This window comes from Lissotriton helveticus, chromosome 6 (assembly GCF_964261635.1).
Source record: "Lissotriton helveticus chromosome 6, aLisHel1.1, whole genome shotgun sequence".
In the NCBI taxonomy this organism is placed as follows: domain Eukaryota; kingdom Metazoa; phylum Chordata; class Amphibia; order Caudata; family Salamandridae; genus Lissotriton; species Lissotriton helveticus.
This window is the reverse complement of record NC_136067.1, coordinates 1,164,235,774-1,164,261,946: the sequence shown is the minus strand read 5'-3', so window position 1 is coordinate 1,164,261,946 and position 26,173 is coordinate 1,164,235,774. Positions and strand designations below refer to the sequence as shown.

Sequence of the window (26,173 nt, the reverse complement as noted above, 5' to 3'; positions counted from 1 at the left end):
CCAGTGGAACTAATGATGCATTTCATAACTATTATAAACCTTTATGCACTGCACCTCCTTCGGCCGGACCCCAAGCCATTACTGATCTTTAGATGCGTTACCTCTTTCACAGGTCACGGATGCAGACCGGGAAACACTAGGTCCACCGGTGACATTAGAAAACTCCCCCGTAATAAAACCCTGGGACTTGATGGCCTGCTGGCGGAGTTTTATGCTACCTTCTCCACACACACATGACTTCCTCAGTCGGAGCAAAAAAGAATTAGCAACAACCCTGCCACAAATATATGCTAGGGCCCTATCATAGGATCCCTAAATATACAAGGGGAGACACCACATAGTATCAGAGCCAAAAGCACATAAGGACTATTTCGGAATTTCTTTATTTATCATTTATTAATTTATTGTAGATTTCCTTTACATTTCAACATTATGCATTTAAGGTGAAAAAAACATCATATAAGTTTAAAATATATACATATAATCAGGAGGATAAGGCGTCCCGCACACACCACTCACAACCACATTCGCTTCTCACTATTCCACATTCAAAAGATCTACTCACATTCATACATCATATTTACAGAAGGTACAACCGTGCCTAAGCGTGCAATCAGGATGGACAATATTGCACTAACAAAGGGACAGAGAAGGGCAGAACAACGATGGAAAAGGTCATCAAAAACAGATGCGATTCTGCCACCAGCAGGAACTACGCCAACGCGCGTTTCGGTGTAAGGCCCAGAGGGCCGCACCTTCGTCAGGGCGAGGAAATACCACAGTGTGAGGGACAAAACAACGATATTATAGGTTACTGGTTCCTACCAATCCCGCAAATTCGGGATGCTGGAAAGTGGGCTCGACGTTGCAGTCAGGCTACTCCCTCCTTTCTCAACGGGCTGTACAGGATCTAAAGGAGAGAGGGTCCCAGCTTTCACACGACGATCTCTTAGAGTTTTTAACAGGTGGGATTCTATCAGTACGCCTACCTTTAAGGTGGCGGCGGTTAACGAAACCAGCGTGTCCGGCCAACTCGCTGCAGGGAAGACTCCTCTTCAAAATCAGGCGGATCGGGCTGGCAACGAATAGAGCTGATAACGGAACTTCAACGACACGTTCCGGCGGCTTTCTTCGGAATCATACCGATCAAGATTTCAACGGGCGATACAATAAACGGGGGTTCAGAAACAAACTCCGGCGGCTCTCGCTGCTAGCACGCTGGTGAGTAGTCATTACTCCCGTGCCATTTTTAAATCCCCTTTCGGGGGGCGGGACACTAATCAGTCGGAGCGTCTATACCAGTCCTCAATGGACAGAGGACTCCCATCACAGTACAAGCTTTGGTGACATCACTGCCGAAGCCTGGTAGGGATTCCACTGATATCACAGCCTACAGGCACTTATTATTGACTACGGAGTACAAAGTGTTCAGCAAGGTACTGGCCCGGCGATTACTCCTATTTTTACCAAAACTCATTCATGTGGACCAGTGCCGTTTCGTATCCGGCTGTAGTACCTCACTAAATATATGGAGATTCTATCATGTAATTGATGGTCCTACTGTTTCACTCAATAAAGAGGGCTACCTTTCAGTTGACCTTCGCCAAGCGTTTCACAATTTAAGCTGGGGCTATTTGCTAGCCGCCCTTGGCATCCCTCCTACCTTCCTCAGATGCGTTATGTTACTATACACTTCCCTGATGATGAGAGCACGCACTGGAGTCCATATATCGAAGGCCTACTTCATCATTCAAAGCACAGGACAGGGATGCCCACTATCCCCAATGTTATTTCTACTCACGCTAGAACCGCTAGAGCACAAAGTTTGATGGGGCGTTCACAAGTGGGGTATCCAGGAGGGCCTGCAATCCATGCACTGCCTTTATACGCAGACAATATAATTTTATATTCTAAAGATCTGCAGAATAATTTACAGACAGCAGCCCAAACTTTCGCACTCTTTGAATCTATTTCTGGGCTGGCGGTGAACGTGGATAATCTTATGCACTTTTCTTGTAGATAATTCCCTGGCCCTGACAGTCCCCTTTGGAGACAGTGCGAGTAGAGTAGCATCTACCACATTCAAATACCTGTGAATCCAGATATATAGAGAGATACAGGAACTGTTAGAAGGAAACCTGCAGAAAGCGATATCTACACAGCGCTCCCAGGTTTCCTTCTGGACCTAACTACAGCTCTCTGTGGCTGGCCGCCTCGCCATATGCCAATGGGGATGCCCCAGCACCTACTTAATTTCTTCACCATTCTACTGATAGTAGTCCCGCGCGATACTTCAAAACAATAAATACTATACTGATGGAATTGATAAGGGGGATTGGCCAAAGACATATATGTTTAGCAAAGCTGCAGTTACCATCAGACAGTGGAGGCATTGGAGCACCAGACTTCAAAGCTTACTGCCTAGCTGGACAGATGCTGTGGCATTCATACTGGCTGGTGGGCGTGATCTGCAAGAGATAGCCTACACACCTCATAGGCTCAAGTAGGGCACCCCCGCCTCCCTGAGATCCCTTTATTGTTAAAAGTGGCTGTCACATTTTGGAAAATGGTCTTGAAGTATACTGCAAAGACGGTCCCTTATGCCCCCAATATATCTTTATTGGGACTTCCTACCCCAGTGGAAACACTGACACAGCGTTGATTACACAAATGGGAACAGGCAGGAGTGACATGTGATGCTCCCGAGTCATGCAGACTTTGTGAATGAGCAGGGGTGATCTGATTCACAAACACGCAAATGTCAGTAGATATATAGATATATTAACCTACACTGGGCTACAAAGGGAGCAGCCCCCCCCCCACACATGAGTTTATATATTCACTGCAAATCAAGGGTAATGGTAGTCAATTGATACAGTGGCTATACCGAGGTCTCTGCATGCATTAAGCAATATCTCTGGCACAATTACAGACTCAGTGGGAGCTAGACATGGGCAGGAAATTGCATGACAAAGAATGGAATTCTCTACTTGAATTTTTCCCCCCAAAATCTCCCGAAATACTAGATTAAAATGTATACAATTCTCAATTGTCCATCAGGCCTACCTCACACCACACAAACTACATGTAATGTTCCCCGCCGTCTCTGAAGGCATGCCCTAGGTGCCCAGAACAGGCTGCTATCCTATTGCATATGGTATGGACCTGCCCAACCCTTGCATTTTACTGGACGCAGATAGGCACAACACTGGAGGAAGTAGTAGGAGATAATAACTGGCGAACAGCTGAGAGCCGTCTTTTAGGTCTTCTACCCACGTCCAAAAAGTTGGTGCAGAGTAGAAATATTGCCGCAAAAATATCGTGGGGCAGAAATATCGCCACAAAAATATCGTGGAGAAGAAATAGACAACAACAATATAGTTGACAAGAATATCGACTGACAGGGAAGTAATATCGATTACATAAATATCTTTGTAATAAATATCGTTTACAAAAATATAATTTACAAAAATATCGATTTATTAATTATTTTATGTATTTTAGTGTTTTTTATGAGAATGGTTTGTCATTTTATTATATGTTTTATTTTAAGTTTAATTCTGCGTTTTTAGTTCCGTAGCGGATTGTGGGTTTATAGGGGTATAGGGTGGGAATTGATTTAATTTTATAAAATGTATTGAATAATTAATGTGTTAATTGATTAATTAATAATAGTTTAATTAGTTAATTAATTTCAATTAGTCAATGAATAAATAATTAGGTTAATTGCTTAATTAATTTTAGGTGTGTGTTTTGGTGGTTATATGTGTAAATTGTGTGAAGGGTGGTAAGTAATAAAAATGTTTTATTGATTATTAAATACTTTTAAATTAATTACCATCAATTAAATAATTGGAATTGTGTAATAAATTTTCGGTGTGTTTTGGTGTTAATATGTGTACATGGTGTGAAAGGTGTCAAGTAATTAATTTTCTATTGATTAACTAATAAATAATAATACATTAATTTTCATTACTTAATTAGTAATTATTAAATGTAATTGTATGTGTGTTGTGGATTTTATAATGTTAAATAATGGGTAAAATGGTGTGAAAGGTGGTAATTAATTTATTGATTAATAAATAATTTATTTTTCATTAATTTATTAGTAATTATTACATTTAATTGTGTAATTAATTGTATGTATGTGTTGTGGAATGTTAAATAATGGGTAATTCATTTCTTTTATTATCTTAGTTAATAATATATTCAAATGTATATATTAAATATGTTAATATTGGAAATTAAATTTAATAAAAATGTTGATGGTTTTGTTTTTAATTGTTTTGGGATCCAGCGCTTTCCCTACTGTTGCACTCATTGGAGTGGGAATAGTAATTTTTACCCCTACGGTATCCAGCAATTTCCCTACTGTTGCACTCACTGGAGTGGGAATAGTAATTTTTACCCCTTCCCTATCCTGTGCTTTCCCTACTGTTGCACTCATTGGAGTGGGAATAGTAATGTTTACCCCTACGCTATCCAGCGCTTTCCCTACTGTTGCACTCACTGGAGTGGGAATAGTAATGTTTACCCCTACACTATCCAGGGCTTTCCCTACTGTTGCACTCACTGGAGCGGGAATAGTACATTTTACCCCTCCGCTATCCAGTGCTTTCCCTACAGTTGCACTCATTGGATTGGGAATAGTAATTTTTACCCCTACGCTATCCAGTGCTTTCCCTATTGTTGCACTCACTGGAGGGGGAATAGTAATTTTTACCCCTTCGCTATCCAACGTATTAACTACTGTTTTTATTTTATTATTAAATGTATGCATTTTTTTTTTAAATAGTTTAATGTGTTAAATAAATATAGAATATTTTATTTTAAATTTATATATGTGTTTATTTTATTTTTATATAATTAAAAAAGTTTTTAAATTAAAGATAATAGTTATGTAAATATATGTAAATATTGTTTGTGTTTATATTGAAAAAATTAAGTTTATTGGTTATAATTAATTTAAATATATATTAAATGTAATTTATTTTGTTAATATTAATATTTTTTATTAATTTGTTTTAATTTGTGTTATTTTTTAAAGTTGATTTTTTTATATATATTTTTTACATCAATATTTTTGAGTCGATATTACTGTACCTACCTGTTTCAGTATAGGAATTCAATATTTTTGTCATCTATATTTTTGTAATCGATATTTCAACATGGAACCCGTAAAGTTATAAGGTACAAGAAAGATTTGCAGATTTAGAACCTCTCCTAGCAAAACACTTCATGACTAGGAGGTGGAAGTCGGCAGCCCCTACTGTTGTGTTATGGAGGGAGAGATGGGGAATGGCGCAGAGCGGAGCACCTCGCAGAGAAGAATACCTTGGGTTAAGAAAGACGCCTGGGGCTGGGATTCAACACTGGAGTCCTTCAAAACTCTAGACTTGTCTAATGATTAATTGACGTAACTTGCAATTCATGTCAAGGTTTTGCTGTCACTTGTGGGGCATAGCCTAGCATTCATATGCTGTTATTGGCAGTGTGTGTCTAAAGTCTGTAGATGTATAGAAATGGCATAGCCATGGAAAGGCTAACAAGACCCGGTTCCCCAAGACGCGATGACAAATAAAAAACTGCTAAATTGCATAATTGAAGAATCTATTGGTCAAGCAAGGAATGCTCCTATTAATATGTAAGCTTTGTTATATGTCTGCCGTCAGTAGCGGGGAGGAGGGCGGGAGTTTAGATGTTCACCAATTCATTCGATTAACATGACAGTTATCATCCTCTAATGCCGCCCATGAAATGACACCTTTTACAACGAATATACGGTCTTTAATGATGACACCATTAGATGCAGCTCAGGAAACTATTAGAGCAGAATATCACAGATATTCTGGTACCCTGTCTTATTGATGTTGTTCCCAGCTCTACTATATAGACTACAAAAATTCAATGAAGTTTGTTTAAAAAAAAAAAAAAAAAAAAAAAGAATGGTGAACTTTGCTGCGTCTCTCCCATCAGCCTGGGAGACTATAGCTCAGTCCTACTCTGAGGCCAAAAGCAGCAATAGCGCAACCAAGTTCTAGATTGTATGGGAGAATCAGCCCAAAAAGGCACATAGTGTTCACGGACCACAGTGCAATGCTGGAGGAAGAGAACATTCTATCGCCAAAAGTATCCAGCCTCTTGGATTCCCTATACAGTGAAGTGGTATGGAACACCCCAGGGTTGTTCCTAGAAGTGGAAGCTTTGCTCACCAAACTTCCCAGAGTTGAGTGCTGGATCAGGAAACTGGGGTCTCCAGGAGCAGGGCGATGGTGGTGAGCAATCATCCTATGCACAAGAACCCCCATGCAGCACTAGGCCCAGAGAAGGACTTCATTAACCCCTTCGGCGCTGATGATGAGCTCAGCTCGTCATCAGTTGCGCTGCTCGCACGCTGATGACGAGCTGAGCTCGTCATCTAACGCGGCTTTTTGAAAAAAGCCGCGTAACGCGAAAATCGCCGCAGCGCGCATGCGGTTAATAGGAAGTAAAGGTTTGGAGCAAGAGACTCCCACTATGGACAGCTGAAGTTCCAAGACCTCAGTCGCCCTACGCATCCAATAGGAAAAGAGGCTCTCTCCTCTGTAGCCACAGTAGGAGGAGAGACCAATCCAGTGCCAGGCGAGGTGTCTAACCCACTGGCAAATGACATCACCTCAGACCAGTTGTCCTCATTCTCATCTCAGGAATGCTGGTATCCATAAGGATTCTAAGACCCCTCTTATTCATATCCCTCTGCAAAGTAAAATGCACTGGCTCCAATCCGGAGAGCATGGTCCTGAAGGGCTCCGGAAGAGCCATTGGACAACACTCATCCAGCTCCAAATCTGAGTTGGAAACGACAATTGGGATGGCGCGCCTCGTCCAATGCTACAACGAGCACGGTTAAGTTGAAGACTTCTTTGATTTATTTGATTTTTTTATGCTTGTGGGACTTACCCGACAAATTCAAGTACGAAATCGTGGCTCCACGAACGATCCTTGGATTTTCCACTCTATCTGGGTTATGAGCATCACGGGGTTGCCAGACTTCAGGCAGCAAGGGTCTTAAGACATCTGTCTGTGACAGGCACCACATGGTTGAAAACCAACTGATTTCCTGGGTAATATCCTCACACCAGCTAAGAAGAACTCCCAAAAATTGATGACAAAAAGTCAGAAAAAGCTAGTAAAAAAATAGCTCTGACCAGATCCGTGCTATCTGACTCAGAAAGGAAAACTGATACCAGCGTGCTGGGGCGGCACCTATATAGGTACTGCGCACGTCACTTCCAGTACGGACATGGTCAAAACGGAGTAGAATGATGGCAATTACCAGGGCGCAGGCGTACTGCTCGCAAAACTTCCGGATCCAGTCTGATGCCTGGGGATTATTCTAAGGTAGCTAGAATTCTCAATCAGATTTGTTAATTATTAAATAGTCAAGTTAAGAAAGAAACGGAGGTACTGGATTACAAACATCAAACTGTTGTTGTATATATCTGCTGTGGATAAAGCAAAACAGAGGAGCAACACTGGCACCAGCAGTGCAAAAGACGACACCCTTCAATGCTTCCGAAATGAGCCAAATGATTTCATATATCTGCAATATGCAACAATTTAAACAGCCACTCATCATATTTTATGTGAGGCTACTGAGGTACATTACTGAAAATACAAATCACTTTAGGAAAGACCACTTTAAACTTTAACTGCAGTAAAACAAACAAATGTGCGTGGCAGGTATTAAATGAACATTTCAACATCTTTGAGGAACTGTAAAAACACAACATGTATAGTATTAAATTGAGAATAAACATTCAAACACTCTTAGGAGTGCTAGACATAGAGGGGCCATTCACAAAGGCATTTATGAAAACGTGAAATATAGCTCTGCAGTATTACTTCACATAGTCTTGAATAGCAAAAATGAAAATAAAACAGCAACATTCAGGGAATAGTCACAAAAAGTTAGTACAAACAGAAAGAATTGTGCCTGCTCACTAAAAGCAAGCTGGATATGTCGGCCTCTATTCATAAAAGCATTTGAGTATGTAAAGTGGTACTTACTACAGGAGTTGTACTTCACATAAATAATTTTCTTAATCACCCCATACAGCAGTATATCCATAGTTTTTGCAGACCCGTTTTTAATTCTTTTCTACATCTATTATGTATATTAGTTACAATTTTCCTTTCTTATCAGTTTGGTTTTATGCGACCATTATTTATCATTACTTTATTGGGTCATCACTCGAGGTTTCCAACTTTATAGCAATTTACCAGAACACGATCAGCTTTTTTCAGAACCAATTCTTATGGTTTGACTGATCTTTTTGAGTTTCAGTCGAAACCTTCAATATTCGTGGTAAATAGTAGTTAAGGTGCATTTCCATAGAAAAAAAATAAAGTACCAGACAGCCATCTGCTGACATTCACAGGAATTACGATAATGTCACAAGCAAAAGGAGTTGGTGAACAAATCGGTACTGCAAAACTGTATTTTTCTGTCTCATATGACTAGAAGCAACATTCCTGTGGCATTACAACATAAACGAAGGCAGACGTCTCAGATGTTCAACCACCGGAAATGTTAAGCCTAGTTTGATAGCTACAGGAGATGGTCTTTAAAAGCAATGAAACTGACATGAGATAAAAACAATAGCTACCTGTGCAACAGCAAAGCGGAGGTTTATTGTCTTTCCTTTCTTCAAAAGATTCTTCAACTTTCTGCTATTAACAATACTGTCAAAATAGGCCCAGAGTTTTTCCACAACATCCTCGTCTAGCTCCAGTTTTTGGGAGTTATTTCCAGTCAGTGCATGGATTACCCAATCAAGTAGCACCTGAGATAAAAGTTCACAATTTATTTGCTTTATTACCATAACAAAAATATATACATAATACATTTCAAATTGAACGAAAAACTAAAAACAGTTTTATTGATTTCATATTAGAAAATGAGAACAAAGCTTAAAATAGTCAAGCCACAGTCCAAATATATTAATATTCATTGCCTATCAATGTAATTAAATAACTGCATGCATCGTTTTACTGTAAAACGATCTTAGTTTGCCAACCCATGGTAAGCAAAAGATCACTTCTATTAACTCACACAATTGTAGGGAGCACAAAATAATGTAGGCCAAGTGGGATTATTATTATTATTCAGAGTTTTATATAGCGCGAACAAGATCTTTACAGATATCAGAGCGCTTCACAGAAACAGGGGGTGACGATAGCATGAGGGTGACGGGACATAATATTGGGTGCAATATAAACTTCAGTAGCATGATCGGATAGCGGTCATGTTCTAATAAAATGTCAGTAAACAATCAGATAAGCGAAAATAAAAGACGATACTGAGTCTTTCATACAACTACGATAAAAATCAGGAGAGCTTATGCTAAAGGGATGGCTTATGCCAGTATCTAAAAGTTACAGGGAGCAAGGGGAAGGGGCCTCGATATACAGTAGGCTAACATGAATAGTCTAATAATAGATATTTAGTGAGTAGCATAAAAGGATCGACTAACCAACATGGAATTGTGGCAAACAAGAGGAATAAACAAATCTAGATCATGCAAAATATGACATTATTTGACATTAGACAAACATGAAACCAGTAATAACCAAGCGGCGCGAAAGTCTCTGAGGAACAGACATTAAAGTTCAGGTGAACTTAGCCATGAGGATGGCTTTCACCTCTTTCTTAAAGAAGGCCGAGGAGGAGATAAGCCTGGTTTCGGGAGGGAGTGCGTTCCAGATCCTCGGCGCCATTCCTGAGAAGGAGCGTTTGTATGTTTTTTCCTTCCGGAATCTGCGAGGTTTCAAGAGTAGATTTTTTGTACTTCTATTGGATCTCGACCCTCCTGATATAGTTAGCTTTTGAGTGAGGTAGTTAGGTGCATTGTGGTGTACAGCCGCGTGTGTCATCACAGCAATTTTCAGTTGTATTCTGGCTTCAAAGGGCAGCCATTTCAGAGATTTCAAGTCAGGGGTTATGTGAGAGTGTTTTCTTGAGCCCGTAATGAGTCTCGCGGCAGCGTTCAAGGAGGCTCTTAGGGGTGCAGTTGTTGCTAGAGGGAGACCACTGAGGGTCACAATTCCATAGTCTATGCGGGGGATGACGAGGGCTTGTACTGCATTTTGGAAGTCTTTGGCTGGGAGGAAGGGTTTCAACTTTCTCAATGTGTTTATTTGGAAATTAGCTCCTTTCGTTGCTTTGCTAATGTGCTGTTGCATGTTGAGCTTTGCGTCAAGTGTGATACCTAAGGATTTCGCGGAGTCCACGATAGTGGGCCGGACATTGAGTGCTGTTAAGTGGTTGAGCCAAAGTTGGGTGGTGGTAGATTTCGCAGGGGGTGCTATCAAAAGGAACTCAGTTTTCAGAGCATTTAGTTTGAGGTGGTTGTCGGCCAGCCACGATTGGGTCTTTATGAGAGTGTTGTTCAGGAGTTTGATATCATTCAGGGATTGTACCTTTAGGTAGAGTTGAGTGTCATCGGCATACATATGGAAGTATACATTGGATGCTTGGAGCAAGGAGGCCAGTGGTTCCATGATGAGATTGAACAGTGTGGGTGAAAGGGAGGATCCTTGTGGAACGCCTAAGTCGACTGGCACAGGCGAGGACAACACATTGTTGATCTTGAACTTCTGAGATCGGTTATGTAGGAAGGAAGTGAACCATTTGAGAACAGTCCCGGATAAACCCATTCTAGTGTTTAGCAGCTCAAGGAGGTTCTCATGTTTGACCGTGTCAAAAGCTGATGAAAGGTCGAGGAGGATGAGGAGGCATGAATCATTGCGATCAAGGATTTGGAGGGCGTCATCAATTATGTGAGTCATGGCCGTTTCCGTGCTGTGTTTCGCTCGGAAGCCTGATTAATGGGGGTTGAGGAGATCAAACTTGTCAATGTGTGTTGTTAGTTGAAGTTGTACACATTTTTCCAGCAGTTTGGCCAAGGTGGGGATGTTTGTGATGGGACGGTAATTGTTTAGGTCAGACGGGTCAGCTGTAGGTTTCTTGAGTATGGGCGTGACTTTCCCCACCTTGAGTGAGTCAGGGATGAGACCTTGTTGAAGGGAGATGTTAATGATTTTAGTCCAGAGTGGGAGGAGCAAGGTGGTGAAGTCTTTTACCGCGTTAGCAGGCAGGGGGTCGGTGAGGTGATTAGAGGGCTTCAGGGTACCGAGCAGTTTGAGTATTGCCTCTTCTGAGTAGATGTCGAAGGAAGCCCACAATGCGCTGTTTTTTGGCTGAGCGTTAGACATTCTGATGTGCACAGGGTGTTGGCTTACATCATTGAGGAGATCATTTCTTATGTTGTCGGTCTTTAGCTTGAAGAAGGCGGAAAAGTCTTCACTGTGTGGGATACCGCTTGTTGGGTTGTTTGATTGTAGGGGTTGCGGCTTTGTTTGACTTTTGACTAGTTCGAACAATTTTCTTGGTCGGTTTTTCGCTTGGTCAAGCTGGAGGCGAAAGAAGTCAGATTTCGCACGCTTGATTTTCCTAAAGTAGGCATTTCTCTTGTTCTTAAGCTTTTTGCGATGTAGTGATGAGGGGTCAGTTCTCCAGGTGCGCTCTGCCGAACGCATAGCTCGCCTGTCTTCGTTGAGTCTGCCGTCATACCAGGGGTTCGAACTCTTGGTGGAGACTCTCTTTAGTTGCAGTGGGGCGGCTTCGTTGATTATAGAGGTCATGGAGTCGAGGTAGAGGTCGGTCAGTGTTTGAACATCAGAGACGCCAGCAGGGGGGAGGAGGAGCCTGTAGGTGTGGGGAGGTAGGGAGTTAGGATTGAGATTCTTCATGTCCCTTTTCCAGATCTTGCATTTGGTGGGTTGAGCCAGGGAGGGTTTGATTTTTTCATTGATAAAGGTGATGATGTGGTGATCTGACCAATCACAGGGTCGGATTGACCCCAGTTGGGTAGAGTCCTCTTTGGCGATGATAAGATCGAGTATCGAACCTTTATCATGTGTTGGGCTGTTGCATATTTGGGTGAGGTCAAGCGCATTAAGGAAAGATTTAAGACTATTCACCACTGTGTCTTTCTGATCGTTCCAGTGGAGATTAAAGTCACCCAGGTAGATTTGAGTGATCTGCCGACCGGCGTTGGAAGTAATAGTGTCCATGAGTTGTTGAGAGAAGATGAGGTTGTCCCCCGGCAGGTGATAGATGAGGTGTAGAGCACATACTGGTTTGCCCTCACTGGAGATATCGAGGCAGAAGAGTTCACAGGAAGTGAGGGAGGGGGAGGTGACTTTGGTGACGGATAGATTGCTCCTGAAAATGCATGCTATTCCCCCGCCCGTCTTGACGGTCCTGTCGAGTCTGATGATGTGGTAATTGGGGGGAACTAGTATATCCATAATGGGCGTGAAGGCTTCAGTTAGCCAGGTTTCCGTCAATATTGCTAGGTCAAGATCCATTGCTGTGACGAGATCTGCAATGTCGGAGGAGTGTCTCTGGGCCGATCTGCAGTTAAGAAGGATGCATTTGAGTCTGGGGGTGAGAAGGGAGGTCGTGTGTTCTAGCGATAGGGGGACTCTTCTGAGGTTGTTTGGGACAGAGCTTCTGATGTTTAGTGTTGGGTGCCTAAGGGGATTTGAGAGAATAGTAGGTATGGGGAGGTGAGTGGGGGTTATGTGTTTTACCGGTCCTGGGCCAAAAGAGCGGAGGAGGGTGCGTAAGTCGTGGTCCAACAGGGAGTTAAGGGCACGCCGGGGACGGTGGGGGTTGTTGCGGACGGGGATAGAGGGCCAGTGTGGAGAGCGTTGAGTGCGAGGGACTGTTGGGAGAGTGCGTCGTTTGTTGGATACGGTGGTGGTCATTGTGGGTCGATGTTGTCTGGAAGGTGTGTGAAGAAACTCTTTGATGGTGCGGAGCTCGTCTTTGAGTTGTAGGAGGGTGGATAGAATCAGGTCGAGAGGTGTCTTGGTGTTGGTGTTTGTGATGTGGGCCATGGGCGAGGCGTTGAGAGGGGAGTTAGTGGGCGAATTTGGGGCGGGGAGGTGGGGTATGCTAGCATTAGTGGAGGGCTCTGCTGTTAAAGAGGGTGGGGTGGTATTCGGTGGGTGCGATGAATTGTAGGTGAGGGGTGTAGGTGAAGTAGGGGGAGGGTGGGAAGTAGTGGTGGGGGCGTCGGTGGGGGGTGGTGCCGGTGAGTTGAGGGATGAGTGAAGGTCGAAGATAATAGGGGTGGTAAAAAGGAAGCGGGGACTGAGTAATGGGGGGCGGGAGAGGTGGGGGGTGTTATTGTAAGGGAGGACGCAAGTTCTGGGGTGCTAGTTGGGAGTGTGGGGGAGTGAGGGGTGAGAATGGGGGGGGGGGGGTTGAGAGGGAGGAAGATCTGCCCCGGGGGGGGAGATGTACTCCGGGTGATGTTGGATTCAACGAGATTCGTGTGAGGTGTGAGATGGGGGGAAGGGTGTGTGGGGGTAAGTTGGATGTGCAGGGGGGAATGAACTACGTCTGTGGGTGAGGGGAGCGGGGGGGTAACGTCAGGTGTGATCCTAACTATAACACTGGGGGGATGGGAGGGGTGTATGTCATTCCGATGTTGCAGTGGGCAAGGCGGGTTATTTTGAGTATTGGTGTTGGGGGGAGTTGTGTAGCTTGATGTGTGCGGAATGGAGGTCCGCCGTTTGGCGATGTGTTCTAAGAAGGTAGGGAATAGGTTGTCTAGTCGGACAAGGTTCCTATCATTGGCTTGGAGTAGAATGGTCCCATTGTTGTAGATGGTGATTGTGGCTCTGCCTGGGAAGACTAGGGATGGTGTGATAGAAAGAGTTAGGCCATGAGCGGATTTATTGGTGGTGTGAATAGTGAGAGTGGAGAGGAACGCTTTCCTCCATTGTGCTCTCCGTGTAGTGTAAAAGATGATATCGTTGTTTGTGTCTCCGTTGGTCAACGAAAAGTAGGTGTCCACACACGGTAATTCGGGGTGTGCCTTCAGAAAATTATGTTTGTAGCGTTTGGCGGTTTTTTTGGTGAGCTCAGGTGGGTATATGATTTTGTAGGTGTGCTCGCCCAAGCGTTCCATGGCGGAAGAGGCGTGGGTAGAAGAGGTGGGGAGCTTGTGTGGTTGCGGGGCAATAAGCCTAAAAGGTAGAATGTGGGCAGTAGGTATGGATGACTAGTCTAAGATGGCCGCTCCAGTGGTGAACTATTCAAAGATGGCCACCATGGTGGCATATAGGGAGCCAGAAGTAGTCCTATCTCTATTGTTGATGTGCCTTAGGGAGCTAGCTTCCCTTTCCGGGGCAGGTCGAGTTAGTCCATCCCCTTTGTTGTTAGGAGGGGAGGGGAGAGATTAGGTTTCAAACTGATCAGGAGGCGAGGAGGAAGCCTTATCTCTGTTAGGGTGACCTGTGACCACGTTGGTATGCAGCTTCACGGTCGTTTGGTGGGCAGTGGAGGCGATTTATGGCTTCGTTATATGGCCCCCGCCATTTTAGGTAAAGGAAAGTGAGACAAGCTAGAGGGTCGCCATGCCGCGTGAATAGGTTATAAGCAGACAGCTTTGTATCTTCGGGGCAGAGAGTGTAGCGCCGGTATGTTCAAGATAGAGATTAAATGATGTGCTTGTAAATACCTTCAGGATAGTCAGGCTCCAATGAGGCTGTCCAAATCAGACTCACTATATCCAAGTGTAACTGAGGCAAATTCATTATTCCAGAAGATTGGTTATAAAACGCGATAAAACTCCAATGCTTGGTGATTGACTTTTCATTTCGAGCCTTTCCGGGGGGGGGGGGGGAGGGGAGGGGGGGCGGGGCTGAATACTCCTTCTTCCTCCTGGCACTGCACAGCGCGATCCTTCCAGGGTCCACCAGCCGACCCGCCGCCCCAGTTCTCCCACACGCCCCGAGGCTCCCGGTTGATCCGCTGTCACCCGGTCTGACCAGCTCTCTCTCTGCTGCATATAGCCCAGCGGGAGGGGGAGGCCAGATGAATAGATACCACAGCTCCACGCAAGCCGCCACGAGCTGTCCTCCAGCTCAGGGGACGACCCACCGCGCTCTCGGCAGCGCTCACCGACCAACAGCGGCAGGTCTCTCAGGAGGTCGGAGGCTCCCAGACCGCTCCGCTCAGCCTCACCTCATGGAGCCCGCCCGTATCAGCAGGCGGCAGGCGGCAGGCAGCGCCTCACACTGCCCCCAGTGCCGCCCAGGGATCAAATATGTTTATATTTTACCATACTTAGAAATAGTCTAACTGCTTCCCAGTACCCTCTCATATGGCTGTGCTTGCGCTGGCGCTTGGAGACATGCTGTATTCAGGATATGCTTTATATTGAATAGGGTAACCCAACAAAAAAGTCCTTGGACCTGGGTGACGAGTGGTATAGAAAACATTGGTCCTGGACCTTTCTTTAATCACATTCGATTCTTCTATAAGCAATTGTCATTCAATTGCGAGTTTTGAGCATGCATAAAAGTCAGCTCAGTTACATAGATCCAAAGAACAATCAAAGTACCTTGATGTGCGGGGGGCGTGGCCAAGGTAGCCAGCATGGCGGACGCAGCCTAGAAGAGCTCTGTCCCGCCGGCTAATTATCCGAACAATTATCCTGTTCCTCCCCCACCCGGAGACGTCCCGGAGAGGTATTCCGGTAGAGACAATTGCTGGCAAGCCCTAGGTGAAATTTGGGCAGTTTTGGTGATCCGGGGACCGGAGATCGAGTCCCGAGGCAGTGCGCCGGGGACCTTGAGTTTCGCGGGCCCCGGCAGCGGCTGCAGGAAAGTGGCAAACGGCGGTGGCGAGTGGCACCGCTGCCGAGTTGGAGCTGGCGGTTGTCAGGAACAGTCGCCAGACTCCACAGGAGCGAAGATAAATACCCCCAACTTCCGAAAAGCAGCTCTCAAAATGGAATAGTGAAACTTACTCAGACACTGCTCTCAAAAAGTATGGGGGAATAAAACCAAGGAGTGTCCACCACTCTCCCCATAGGATGAGGAATGAGGTCGTGTAGACGGGCAGCCAGGAAACGCAGATGCTGGAAGGAAAAAACAGTAACCACCATATAATGCTATACAACTCTAGAACATATATTACATTGAGCTGTGTTCAGTATCATCTCACACTCACCCGAGTTCTTCTGGAAGACTCCTTAATATGGGGATCACCAAATATACCGGGGTTAACTCTTTGCGTATGGCTGGAACAGGGATAGGATATCAGCACCCTAAAGGAGGTCCCGGGCTGAGGTAGCAATGGCCCACATTCATTCACCATTCATCCAAGGAGAACTGAGGTGGATGGGCAACACAATGGGGATAGTGGGTAATCAAAATTAGGTCTGTGCGATAAGGCCGAAGGCAAGGAAATTAGCCAAACTACTGGGATCAAGGGACAGGGATTTGAGGTGTTCCGACCGGTCCTTCTCGCCAATGTAGGGCGGAGCAGACACACACTCAAGAGGTGTGCCGTCCGGTCCACGGGGCTAAATGGAGCCGAACAGCTACACACTCGAGGAAAGGGTGAGGATATATACACAATCAGCGTGCAGAATGGTAACAGTGAAAAACACCCGTTCACACAGTACCAAATAGGCAGCACACGAGTTAAACAAATGAGGCTCGTAACAACAAGGCTGGGAAAGAAATGCAGCTAAGGAGGATGCTGCTAAAGAAAATATCGCTACACCACCCTGTAGGAATTCGACTCCGAGGAAAGCTGAGTCGATAAACAGGGCAAAGGTACACCAAACCACGAAGACGCCGGAGAAGCAGCGCCAAGCAGGGAACAATGCGGAAGTAGGAAGGGGCGTGGTCACGGAACGAGTCAGTAAGCCAAGCGTCAAGCAACGTGCGAGGCGTTCCTTTAGAGGGCTAAGGGAGTGTGTGAAAAGTGCGCCTCTCATGTCCGCAGTCTGACCCTGAACACAGCACAAGGTCTCCTTCTTCTCCCCCGCACCCTAACACTATCCCCCCGCAAAGGCTTCCTCCCGGGGCGTGGTTTGTTAGGCTGGAGAGCATGAAAACTTCTAATCAACTGAGGAGCGTGAATGTTTTCGCTTGGTTCCCAGGATCTGTCCTCAGGGGGATAACCAACCCAATCTATGAGATATTGGATTTTACCTCTGTGTCTCCGAGAATCCATAATTTTATGGACTTCGTATTCTTCTTCTCCACCTACCATTATTGGGGGAGGAGGTTCTTCTGGTTGTATGTAGGGACATACTTTTTTAGCAAGGAACAATGAAAAACAGGGTGTATTTTCATCTGGGGCGGTAGTAGCAATTTCAAGGTAACCGGGGTGACACGTTTTTGAATCTGGAAGGGACCTATAAACCTGGGTTGCAATTTTTTGGGGCCCTCTAATCTCAAATTTCTGGTAGTTAACCATACTTTTTCTCCCACTACATATGTAGGTTCTATCTTTCTATGGTGATCTGCTTGTTTTTTCATGGCTTCCTTGGCTTTGGTTAGCTCTGTTTTTGCTTCTTCCCAAACTCTTGATATGTTTATGGTGCTCTTCAAGGGCAGGAATATCTTGTAGTGTCTGATGAAAGTGAATAGGTAACATACGAGGATGGTATGCATAATTAAAAAAGAAAGGAGAGACCTTGATGGAGGAGTGAGTAGTGTTATTGTAAGCAAATTCTGCCAAGGGAAGGACTCGTACCCAATCGGCTGGAATCCCTGTCAAAAGACACCTCAGGTATTGTTCTAAAGTTTGATTGGTTCTTTCGGTTTGACCATTGGTCTGGGGATGGTAGGCTGTAGACAAACTATGGTCAATTCCTAGAACGGCACACATGCCCTGCCAGAATTTAGACACGAATTGAGGACCTCTATCAGAAATGAGAACAGAGGGTAAGCCATATAGACGCACGATTTGGTCTAAGAATACCTGTACTAACTCCTTAGCAGAGGGTATTTTCTTGAGGGGAATAAAATGAGCCATTTTGGATAACATGTCTACCACTACAAAAATAGTTGTAAAACCTTGACAGGGAGGAAGTTCAGTGATAAAGTCCATGCTAAGTGAATGCCATGGTTCGGGTGGAATGGCTATAGTTTTTAGTAGCCCTGTAGGAGCACAATGCAATGCTTTTTGTCTGGCACAGATAGTGCAGGATTGAACATACTTTCTTATATCTTGAGTAATGGTCTCCCACCAAAACCAGCGTTGGCAGGTGTCGATTGTTTTGTTCATTCCTGGATATCCTGCTAAGGAACTATTGTGACACCATTCCATCACCTTCAACTGCAGGGGTAAATGAGGGATATACAACTTGTTATCATGATAATATAGTCCCTCTTTGATACTGTTTACAGGGTCTAGTTTCCATTGTGTGTCTGGGAATTTCTCATATTGAGTTTGTAACTCGACTAGGAAGTCAGGAGGGGAGTGGACTTCTGCTCCTACGATCTTATGGGCAGGGATTATCAGATGAGGTTCTTCCTTCTCCAGTACCTTTCGCAAGTTCCTGTTAGCCGGTGAGCATTCATTATCAAACCATCTAGGGCCCTGTCCATCCAATGATACAGGCTTCGACAGATGAGTTTTATTGGCCAAGCAAAGTTTAAAGAAATTCGGAATTATATCTGGGTGCGGGGATTGAGATGACAGACAGGAGTAGATAAGAGGCAAGTTCTCCGTTATTAATTTGAACAGATCCTCACAGTTAATGCCCCTCCATGCTAGTCTTAAATTGTCTGGCAAAAACGTTAGGTCTCTTGCCCCACAGTCAGACAAAAACATTGGTCGTTCAGCCATACTCTGTGCTATTTTAATGGGGTTATGGTTCCCCTGGGCAGTGGCAATTACCTCTGCTATGGCTAAATAGTCCACAAGTGGAATGGAAATAAAAACAAAGTCTATATAGTTGATCTATGGCCCCCTGCCTCTGAATGTCAGATGGTGGTTGGTAGCCTTGTTTGGTGCGCCCATCTGGTCCATAACATTAACTAAATTATGGGACCTTAGGAACACTGACAACTCAACACCCCTACGTGATGGGGCAGATACATTTGGTCGCTCTGCTCTCAGTTGATTGTTCCTAAGTTTAGCATTAAAGTCACCTCCCAGAACAATCCCCATATTCTTGCCCGGGTCTTGCTGGTAATCTAAATTTATTTATTTATTTATTTATTTTTAACACTTATAAAGCGCACTAATACCAACCGGTGTCCTGGCGCTGTATAAATTTGAGATAAATTTGAGATAAATTTGAGATAAAATCTCACTCAACCTCAACCTACTCTTCTAGCCATGAGGATATCGCTCATATTCGAGGAGGAGAACCGCTTAGGTTTACAAAGCCAATCTACGGTCTTGTTACGGAGGTCTGCCCAGGATTCCCTTTGGTTCCCAACTAATTCAGGGACCCCAGCCAACACTAACACGTAAGGACAAGAAGCGGGGGGTAAACTTAGCATGTCAGTATTTGGTCTAACAGAGATGCTTCTGGGGCCACTAAAACGGCCCCTGTTGGCGCCAATGTCATTGACGGGGAGACTCAAGGTTTTGGAGACTGGACTTCTTCCTGGTGCCTGTGCAATGTTCCCCAGAGCAACCTCCTGACTCGTCCTGTAGTCCCTATGATCCCTATGGGTATTTAGGCCAACTGATGCATTTCTACTACTGTGGTCTATAAATGAGGTAACAGGGATGCTATCTATGTTAGAGGCAGAGCCAGGGTGTGACAATCGGCCAGATAGGTTACTCATGTGCGGTATAAGCATACCACCCTTATCTATATTTTGTACGGATTTATCATTACAAGTTGCAAAGTTAGATAATTAAGAAGTTAAAAATTCAATTTTGCCCCCACAGTATATAACATTTCGTGTCAATGACATTCTTAATATCCATTAAAGCAGGTTCCATCAACTTCAGGGCAGGAGAGGGAACAACATCATCCTCGAATCCTATAATGCGGTCGTTGCTGACATAGTTAGTGGTGACATCAGTCTGTGTGCCCACTGTGGCAGTATGGGTGGCCGCCAAGTCTGATGCATTGCTGGATGATGGACAGCCTTTAGATTTTTGGGACTTTGTAACCCCTACAACCCTCTTCCTTTTTATGGGTTGCTATTTTGCTTTATCGTTTATTTTGGGGCCAGCAGTCCGTGCTCTGGTGTTAATCCCTGATGTTTCTGGGGCTGCTAAGTCTGGGGTTTCAAGGCATAGCGGAGATATAAATGGGGAAGCAAGGCAAGCTTCAGTTGGAATTGATTTATGGGGAGTTACATGTGCTGCGTTGTCAATGTTCTGACCTCCTAGCGATAAGAGCGAAAGCAATGTGGCAGGGTCCAAGGACAAACGTCGTTCTGTCAGTTCAATTTCGTGCATAAGTAGGGACTCAGCCCTAACGATGAAAGCATCTAAAGTCCCAGCTGCCCCCTTACGTTTATTCGCCATGTCAATATCACAAGGTAATCCAATTGTTTACTTATAAGTGGTAAATGAACACTGATGTGCAGTTAGATATTACTACACACTTTACCTTGTGCCGCTGGCTTTAATCTTTGATCCAAGTTTCGGGGGGTGGCCCAGCCCGGCCTCTGTCGGGCACAGACGGGCCCGCCCTTGGCCCGGGCTTTGCCCGGCGCGCGCCCGCTGCGCGTTCCGCGAAACGGGAGCGACAAGCGCCCGCTGCGCGTTCCGTGAAACGGGAGCGACAAGCTGCTAAGTAGGCACTGGCAGCGGGAATGAGGCTCGGGTGCGGGCGTGTCCCTTAGCCCCCTGGGACATGGAGTCCCACAACAGCAGTGCAGTGTGCAGCGACCAGGTCCTCTCTCTGCGGCAGAAAACGCAGCGGCTCCCTGGAGTCAGCTAGAGCATGGGCAGCGTTGCTGGATTTATTAAAAAAGCCTATGAATGCGAGGGAGGATGACCAGGTGGGAGAGGTCTAAGGCCCAAATGATTGAGTCCCTTGTACGAATCCTATTCAAAGCAGTATGCCCGTGGCTGACGGGCTCCCTCTGATGATGCAGATATTATTTGAGGCTGTACTAGTGATCGTTAAGAGCTGGACTGGAAAGCTAGTGAATTAGCTGCATAAGTGTGGCGTACATTGTGACACGCCTTGGGGGGGATAGTTTGTATAGTTACATAGGGTTTTTAGAATTGCAACAAGAAAATACTAACTGTCCTGTAGCTGAGCAGAGTATGGCTACCAGAGTAGTAGGCTGCTGACCATACATAGATAGGTTGCACAACATGATGTCTTATTATGGTTGAGCGATTCATTTATTAGAATGTCAGTATTAAAATGGGATGCATGAATCTAGAACTGTACTGATGTAATGTGATATATTCTTTGTCTGAAAACCTAATTAAAGTTTGTTTAAAAAAAATCAAATGGACTGACATAGTAAAGTGGCGTAGTGTGGCATGGCATGGGGTAGAATGAAGTGGCGTGGAGTGGCACTGCGTAGCATGGACTGGGGTAGAGTGAAGTGGAATTTAGTGGAGTGGCATAGAGTCGAGTAGCACAAAATAGTGCAGAGTAGTACAGTTGTGGATATATGCAACTTAAACAAGGATCCAAACTTACACTCAACACAAAGGTATGAGGCAGAAAGCCAAAAGATGCAGGCGGGTTAAAAATGGCCCAAAATGCATTTGAAAACAGAATGGATGGTAAAAGCAGCCCAAGACTTGTCCTTAAATGCATACGTGTACAGTGAGAAGCAAAATAAAAATATTAAACAAGCACCTGCAAAGTCAATAGGCCTCGCCTATTCAAGAGCTAATGGTTGTGCCAATGTGTTTTAGCGATGTTGTGCACCAGTGCGACTGCTGTTCAACATGACTAAAGGTTAGTGGCGTAGAGGAGAGTGGCGTAGAGTCGAATGGAGCACAGTAAAGTGGCTTCGAGTAGAGTGGAGTAGAGTGCATTGGTGTAGAGTGACTCAGAAGACAGAGCTGACAACGGTCTTTGAATGAACAGCAAATGTGATAGGAGAAGACCATTATTTAAAGGCCTGTTTACAGAAAGGAACCCTTGTGGAAGAATACAAGGGGAGTTGGTATGAAGAAGGTTTGCTCCTTGGGAGGGATGAACTTACCCGTGACAGCCAACAAGTAGAAAGCCAGAGGAACAAGTTGCTTACCCTCTGTTAGAAATGGGGGTCTCTAGTTGGCAATGATTCGTACCTTGCCCAAATAGGGACCTTTCCTTCTAGTCAGGATGAGACAGTTACACTCCTAAAATAACCCCTGCTCACCCCCTTTGGTAGCTTGGCACAAGCAGTCAGGCTTATCTTAGAGGCCGTGTGTTAAGCATTTGCACATAACCAACAGTAATACAGTGTAAGCAATACAAAAGGACACCACACCAGTTTAGAAAAATATCCAATATTTTGATATTCTTCAGACAAGATCAAAAACGATACAAATCTACAATACAGTACTTAGAAATCTTCAGTTATCAAAATCACCTTGAAAAACAGGTCCTTGAAGTCGATAGCTCCCTCTGAGGCTACCAAGGCGTCGGGAACAACAAATCCAAACAGTTCTGGCTGACCGCAGCATCACGGGACAGCCACGGTGTCGGGTAGACCCGCAAAACAGTATCTTTAGAAATGCAGGGCATCGCGACCTCTAGTTGAGCTTCTGAAAGCACGTGTCCGCAGGCGTCTGTTCCGGAGGTCGGTGCAGGAGTCGTCGGGCCTTTGAAGTCACACGCATTGCAGATCGTACTCCTCGCAGTTGAAGTCAGGAGCGCCTACGTCGGCAAGTGTCGTGTGCTGCAGTGCGACGTGCGGTGCGCTCAGGTCACGGTGCGAGCAGTGGTTCGGTGGCAGGGTCAGATGGCATCGTCAGTGAGACCAGGCAGGTCACGGTGCAAACAGCGGCTTTGTCGGCTGACTAACTGGAGTCGATGGCGCCGGCGTCGATAGGCCAAGGCTGCGGTGCAGGATGAGGGCGGTGCGTCTTGTAACTTTACGAGTGGTGCCCTCGAACCACGGTGCAAGCAGCTACGTCTTTTTCGGCGTGAAGCGGCGTAGCCGGGGTTACCAAGGAGGGGTCGTGAAACGAGGCGATGTGGATTTCGGTGCCAACAGGTCGCGGTGCATGCAGCTGCTCGGTGGCGGCATCAGCAGGCGTCGGCGGTGAGACCAGGGTCGCGTTGCGGCGTTGCCCTCTGCGGTGCCTTCAGGACACGGAGTCGGAATGGGCGTCAAGTTGCTTTTTCTTCTGGTGCAGCACAAAACACACAGTACCCAGTGCTGAGGGCAGAAGAACTGAACTTGAAGTCTTTGCTGTTCCTGAGACTTCTTGAACAGGGGGTAAACTCTACCTCAAGCCCTTGGAGAAACTCACAAAAATAGATTGCAGAAAGTTCAGTCCAGTCTTTCCCCTGCCCAAGACAGAAGTAGCCACTGCAGGCAAACACAGCAAAGCACACAGCAAAGTGGTAGTCCCTCCTCACAGCTTCTCCAGCTCTTCTTCTTGGCAGTCTTCTTGGTCCAAGAGAGTTCTAAAGTTCAGCGGTTTGGGCCCCAATATTTATACCACAAAATCCTTTGTCTTCTCAGGCAGAGAGTGTCTGTGCCCAGCCAGAACCAGTTCTGCCCTCTCTGGTGTAGCTTTCAGGCAGGAGGTGGAGACAGCATTGTCCAAGGCAGACCAGGCCCATTCAGGTGAAAGGAATTCTCCTCCACCTACTCTAAACGCAGATCGGGTCTATTCAGCCCTTTCCTGACCCACTGCTTCTCCCCAGCCCCTGTCATCCAAAACTCAGACAGTCAATCCACAAACCCAGCAGAGGCCTACTGGATGGCTGAGAAAGAAAATACCTACTTTCTAAAAGTGTTTTTTTCAAACCCAGATTGTAAAAATCACCTTCACTAAAAGATGCATCATTAGCTTCTGAGTTCAGGAAACTAAACTTCATTTTTCTACCTAGTTCGCAGGGTCAGTTATGTTTAGAAGAGATTATGAACAAACTCCCCATTCTGTCCTATGGGACCAGGTAGCCTTGCAACAGTGAAAAATGAAATTGGCAGTGATTCACTATCAGGCCATGCAATACGCACCAGGGCATGTCCTACATTTCACATACACTGCACCCTGCCCACAGGGGTACCTTTGGCTCACCTTAGGAGTGACTGACATGTAAGAAAAGAAAAGGTTAGGGCTTCGCCATGGCAGTACAGACTGCACACAGGCTCTGCAATTGCAGGCCAGCGTCACTTTTACAGGATGTTTATGTGGGTGGCACAATCCAGTGCTGCAGCCAACAACCGCATTGATTTACAGGCCCTGGTACACTCAGTGAACGTTACTAGGGACTGACAAGTAAATCAAATATGCCAATCATGTATACACTAATCCATAACACAACTTACCACCGGAGCACTTGCACTTTACCAGCGATTAGCAGTGGGAAAAGTGCGCAGAGACACTAAGCCAGCAAAAACAGAGTAAAAACTGGGGAGGTCAGAAAGCAAAAACTCAGGGGAAACACACCAAAAGATGCTAAGTCTAACACTCTTGGTAATGCCTCATCTTGTAGAGACTCTATTTAGCCGGATTCTTTACCCTAGAATTATCCCCAGGTGTCACTTTTTTATGAGCAGTACCCCCGCATGCCGATAGGTGGCGTCATTCAGCTCCGAGTGCCGTTGCCCACGCCAGAAGTGACGTGTGCGGTCTCTATATAGGAGCCACCCCCTGCACGATGTCAGTTTCTTTTCATGACTTTCCACATCAGGAGAGCCGAGCTATGACGAACACAGACCACTGGCGAGAACAACTACAGCCCTGAAAGGGGGACAGCCCTGCCCCTAGAATTCCATCCGCAGAGCAGGGAGGATGGGTGGGCTTATAAGGAATCTGCAGCAAATATAGTCTCTACTAAATGAGGCGATACCGAAGGTAAGTAACTTGTTCATCTGGCAGAGACTTCTAGCCACAGATTCCTTACCTTAGTATAGATACCCAAGCAATACCTTCTCGTAGGTGGGTCTGCAAAACTGATTCACATCATAAAATCCTTCAGGACCGAACGAGCAAAGTGCCCATCTCCACAGACCTAACTGTCCAGGCAGTAATGCTTCATGAATGTGTGTAGCGAAGCCCACGTTGTTGCCTGGCAGATATCCAGGACCGGAACTCCACGTGCTAACCCAGTGGTTGCAGTCTTAGCTTCGGTGGAATAAGCATGCAAATTCTCAGGCGGTTGCATTTTGGCCAATGTGTACCAGATCTTAATGCAGAGTACAATCCATTGTGAGATGGTCCACTTCTGTACAGCCTTTACCTTCTTCGCTAACATACCCCCACAATGAGTTGGTTGCCACCTGGAATTCACTTGTGAGGTCAGGGTACAATGACAAAGCTCTTTTTGGGTCCAGTCAGTGAAGTTGCTCCTCTTCTTTAGTGGGATGCAGAGGAACATAAAAGGTAGGCGGTGATGGACTGGCCTACATGAAAAGGGGTGAAAACCTTTGGCAAAAAGAAAGCTCTAGTACGAAGAACCAGCTTGTCAGGGTAGATGTTCAGGTATGGAGGCTTGGATGACTATACCTGAAGCTCACTGACCTTACGGCAGATGTTATTGCCACCAGGAAAGCAGTCTTGAAGGTAAGGAGCCTGAGTGGACAGTTGTGCAATGGCTCAAAGAAAGCGCACATCGCCCGGGATGAAGGATTTGATGCAGGATCTTTGCACCCCCCACCCCTCCCTACTTCATAGAGGGAGGAACAAGAGTCTCTGCCTTCAGAGAGGAGCTGGAGAAAACTTCTAGTCACTGCATAGGTGCAGGTACATGTGATGACTCTAAGACCGTTTACTGCAACCTGTTTGGGCCTCATACAGCAAACTCACCTGAATCAGCTGCGGCTGCTCCAGAAGAAGAGGCATGTTCAGAAACTCCAATCGCTCTGATCCTGCGAGATGCGGGTAAAACGGATTCAGGACAATCGGCTGAAGCAATGGTTGATAATAAGCTATCAAACCCTTTGGTGGCGTACGTCAGTGTTGATGGCACGGATGCCCAACAATGGTTCAATGAATGATGGGAGTGCTTAGAAAGGTGGTGATAGTGCCTACAGAGTTTCTTCTTCCTGGATCTTCTTCTGTTGGGATCATTTTCATGGGAGGAACCTGTAACTGTAGAGGACCCCTTCTTTTCTTCTCTGCTTTTTACATTTCCTTCTCTGCCTGAGTTCCTCCAAGAGTCCTCTCAGGCACATTTTCTTTCTGCTGAAGGCTCTCTGCCCT

General features: G+C 45.5%; 1 protein-coding gene across 1 annotated transcript in view; it reads right to left on the bottom strand.

Moving 5' to 3' along the window:
- The window catches only part of URB2 (URB2 ribosome biogenesis homolog), a 543,562-nt gene that overhangs the window by 409,933 nt on the left and 107,456 nt on the right, over nucleotides 1-26,173 (bottom strand). Inside the window, exon 3 of the mRNA XM_078648834.1 lies at nucleotides 8,649-8,825. Within this exon, the coding sequence (XP_078504960.1) occupies nucleotides 8,649-8,825 (177 nt within the window). The remainder of the gene's footprint in view (nucleotides 1-8,648; nucleotides 8,826-26,173) is intronic.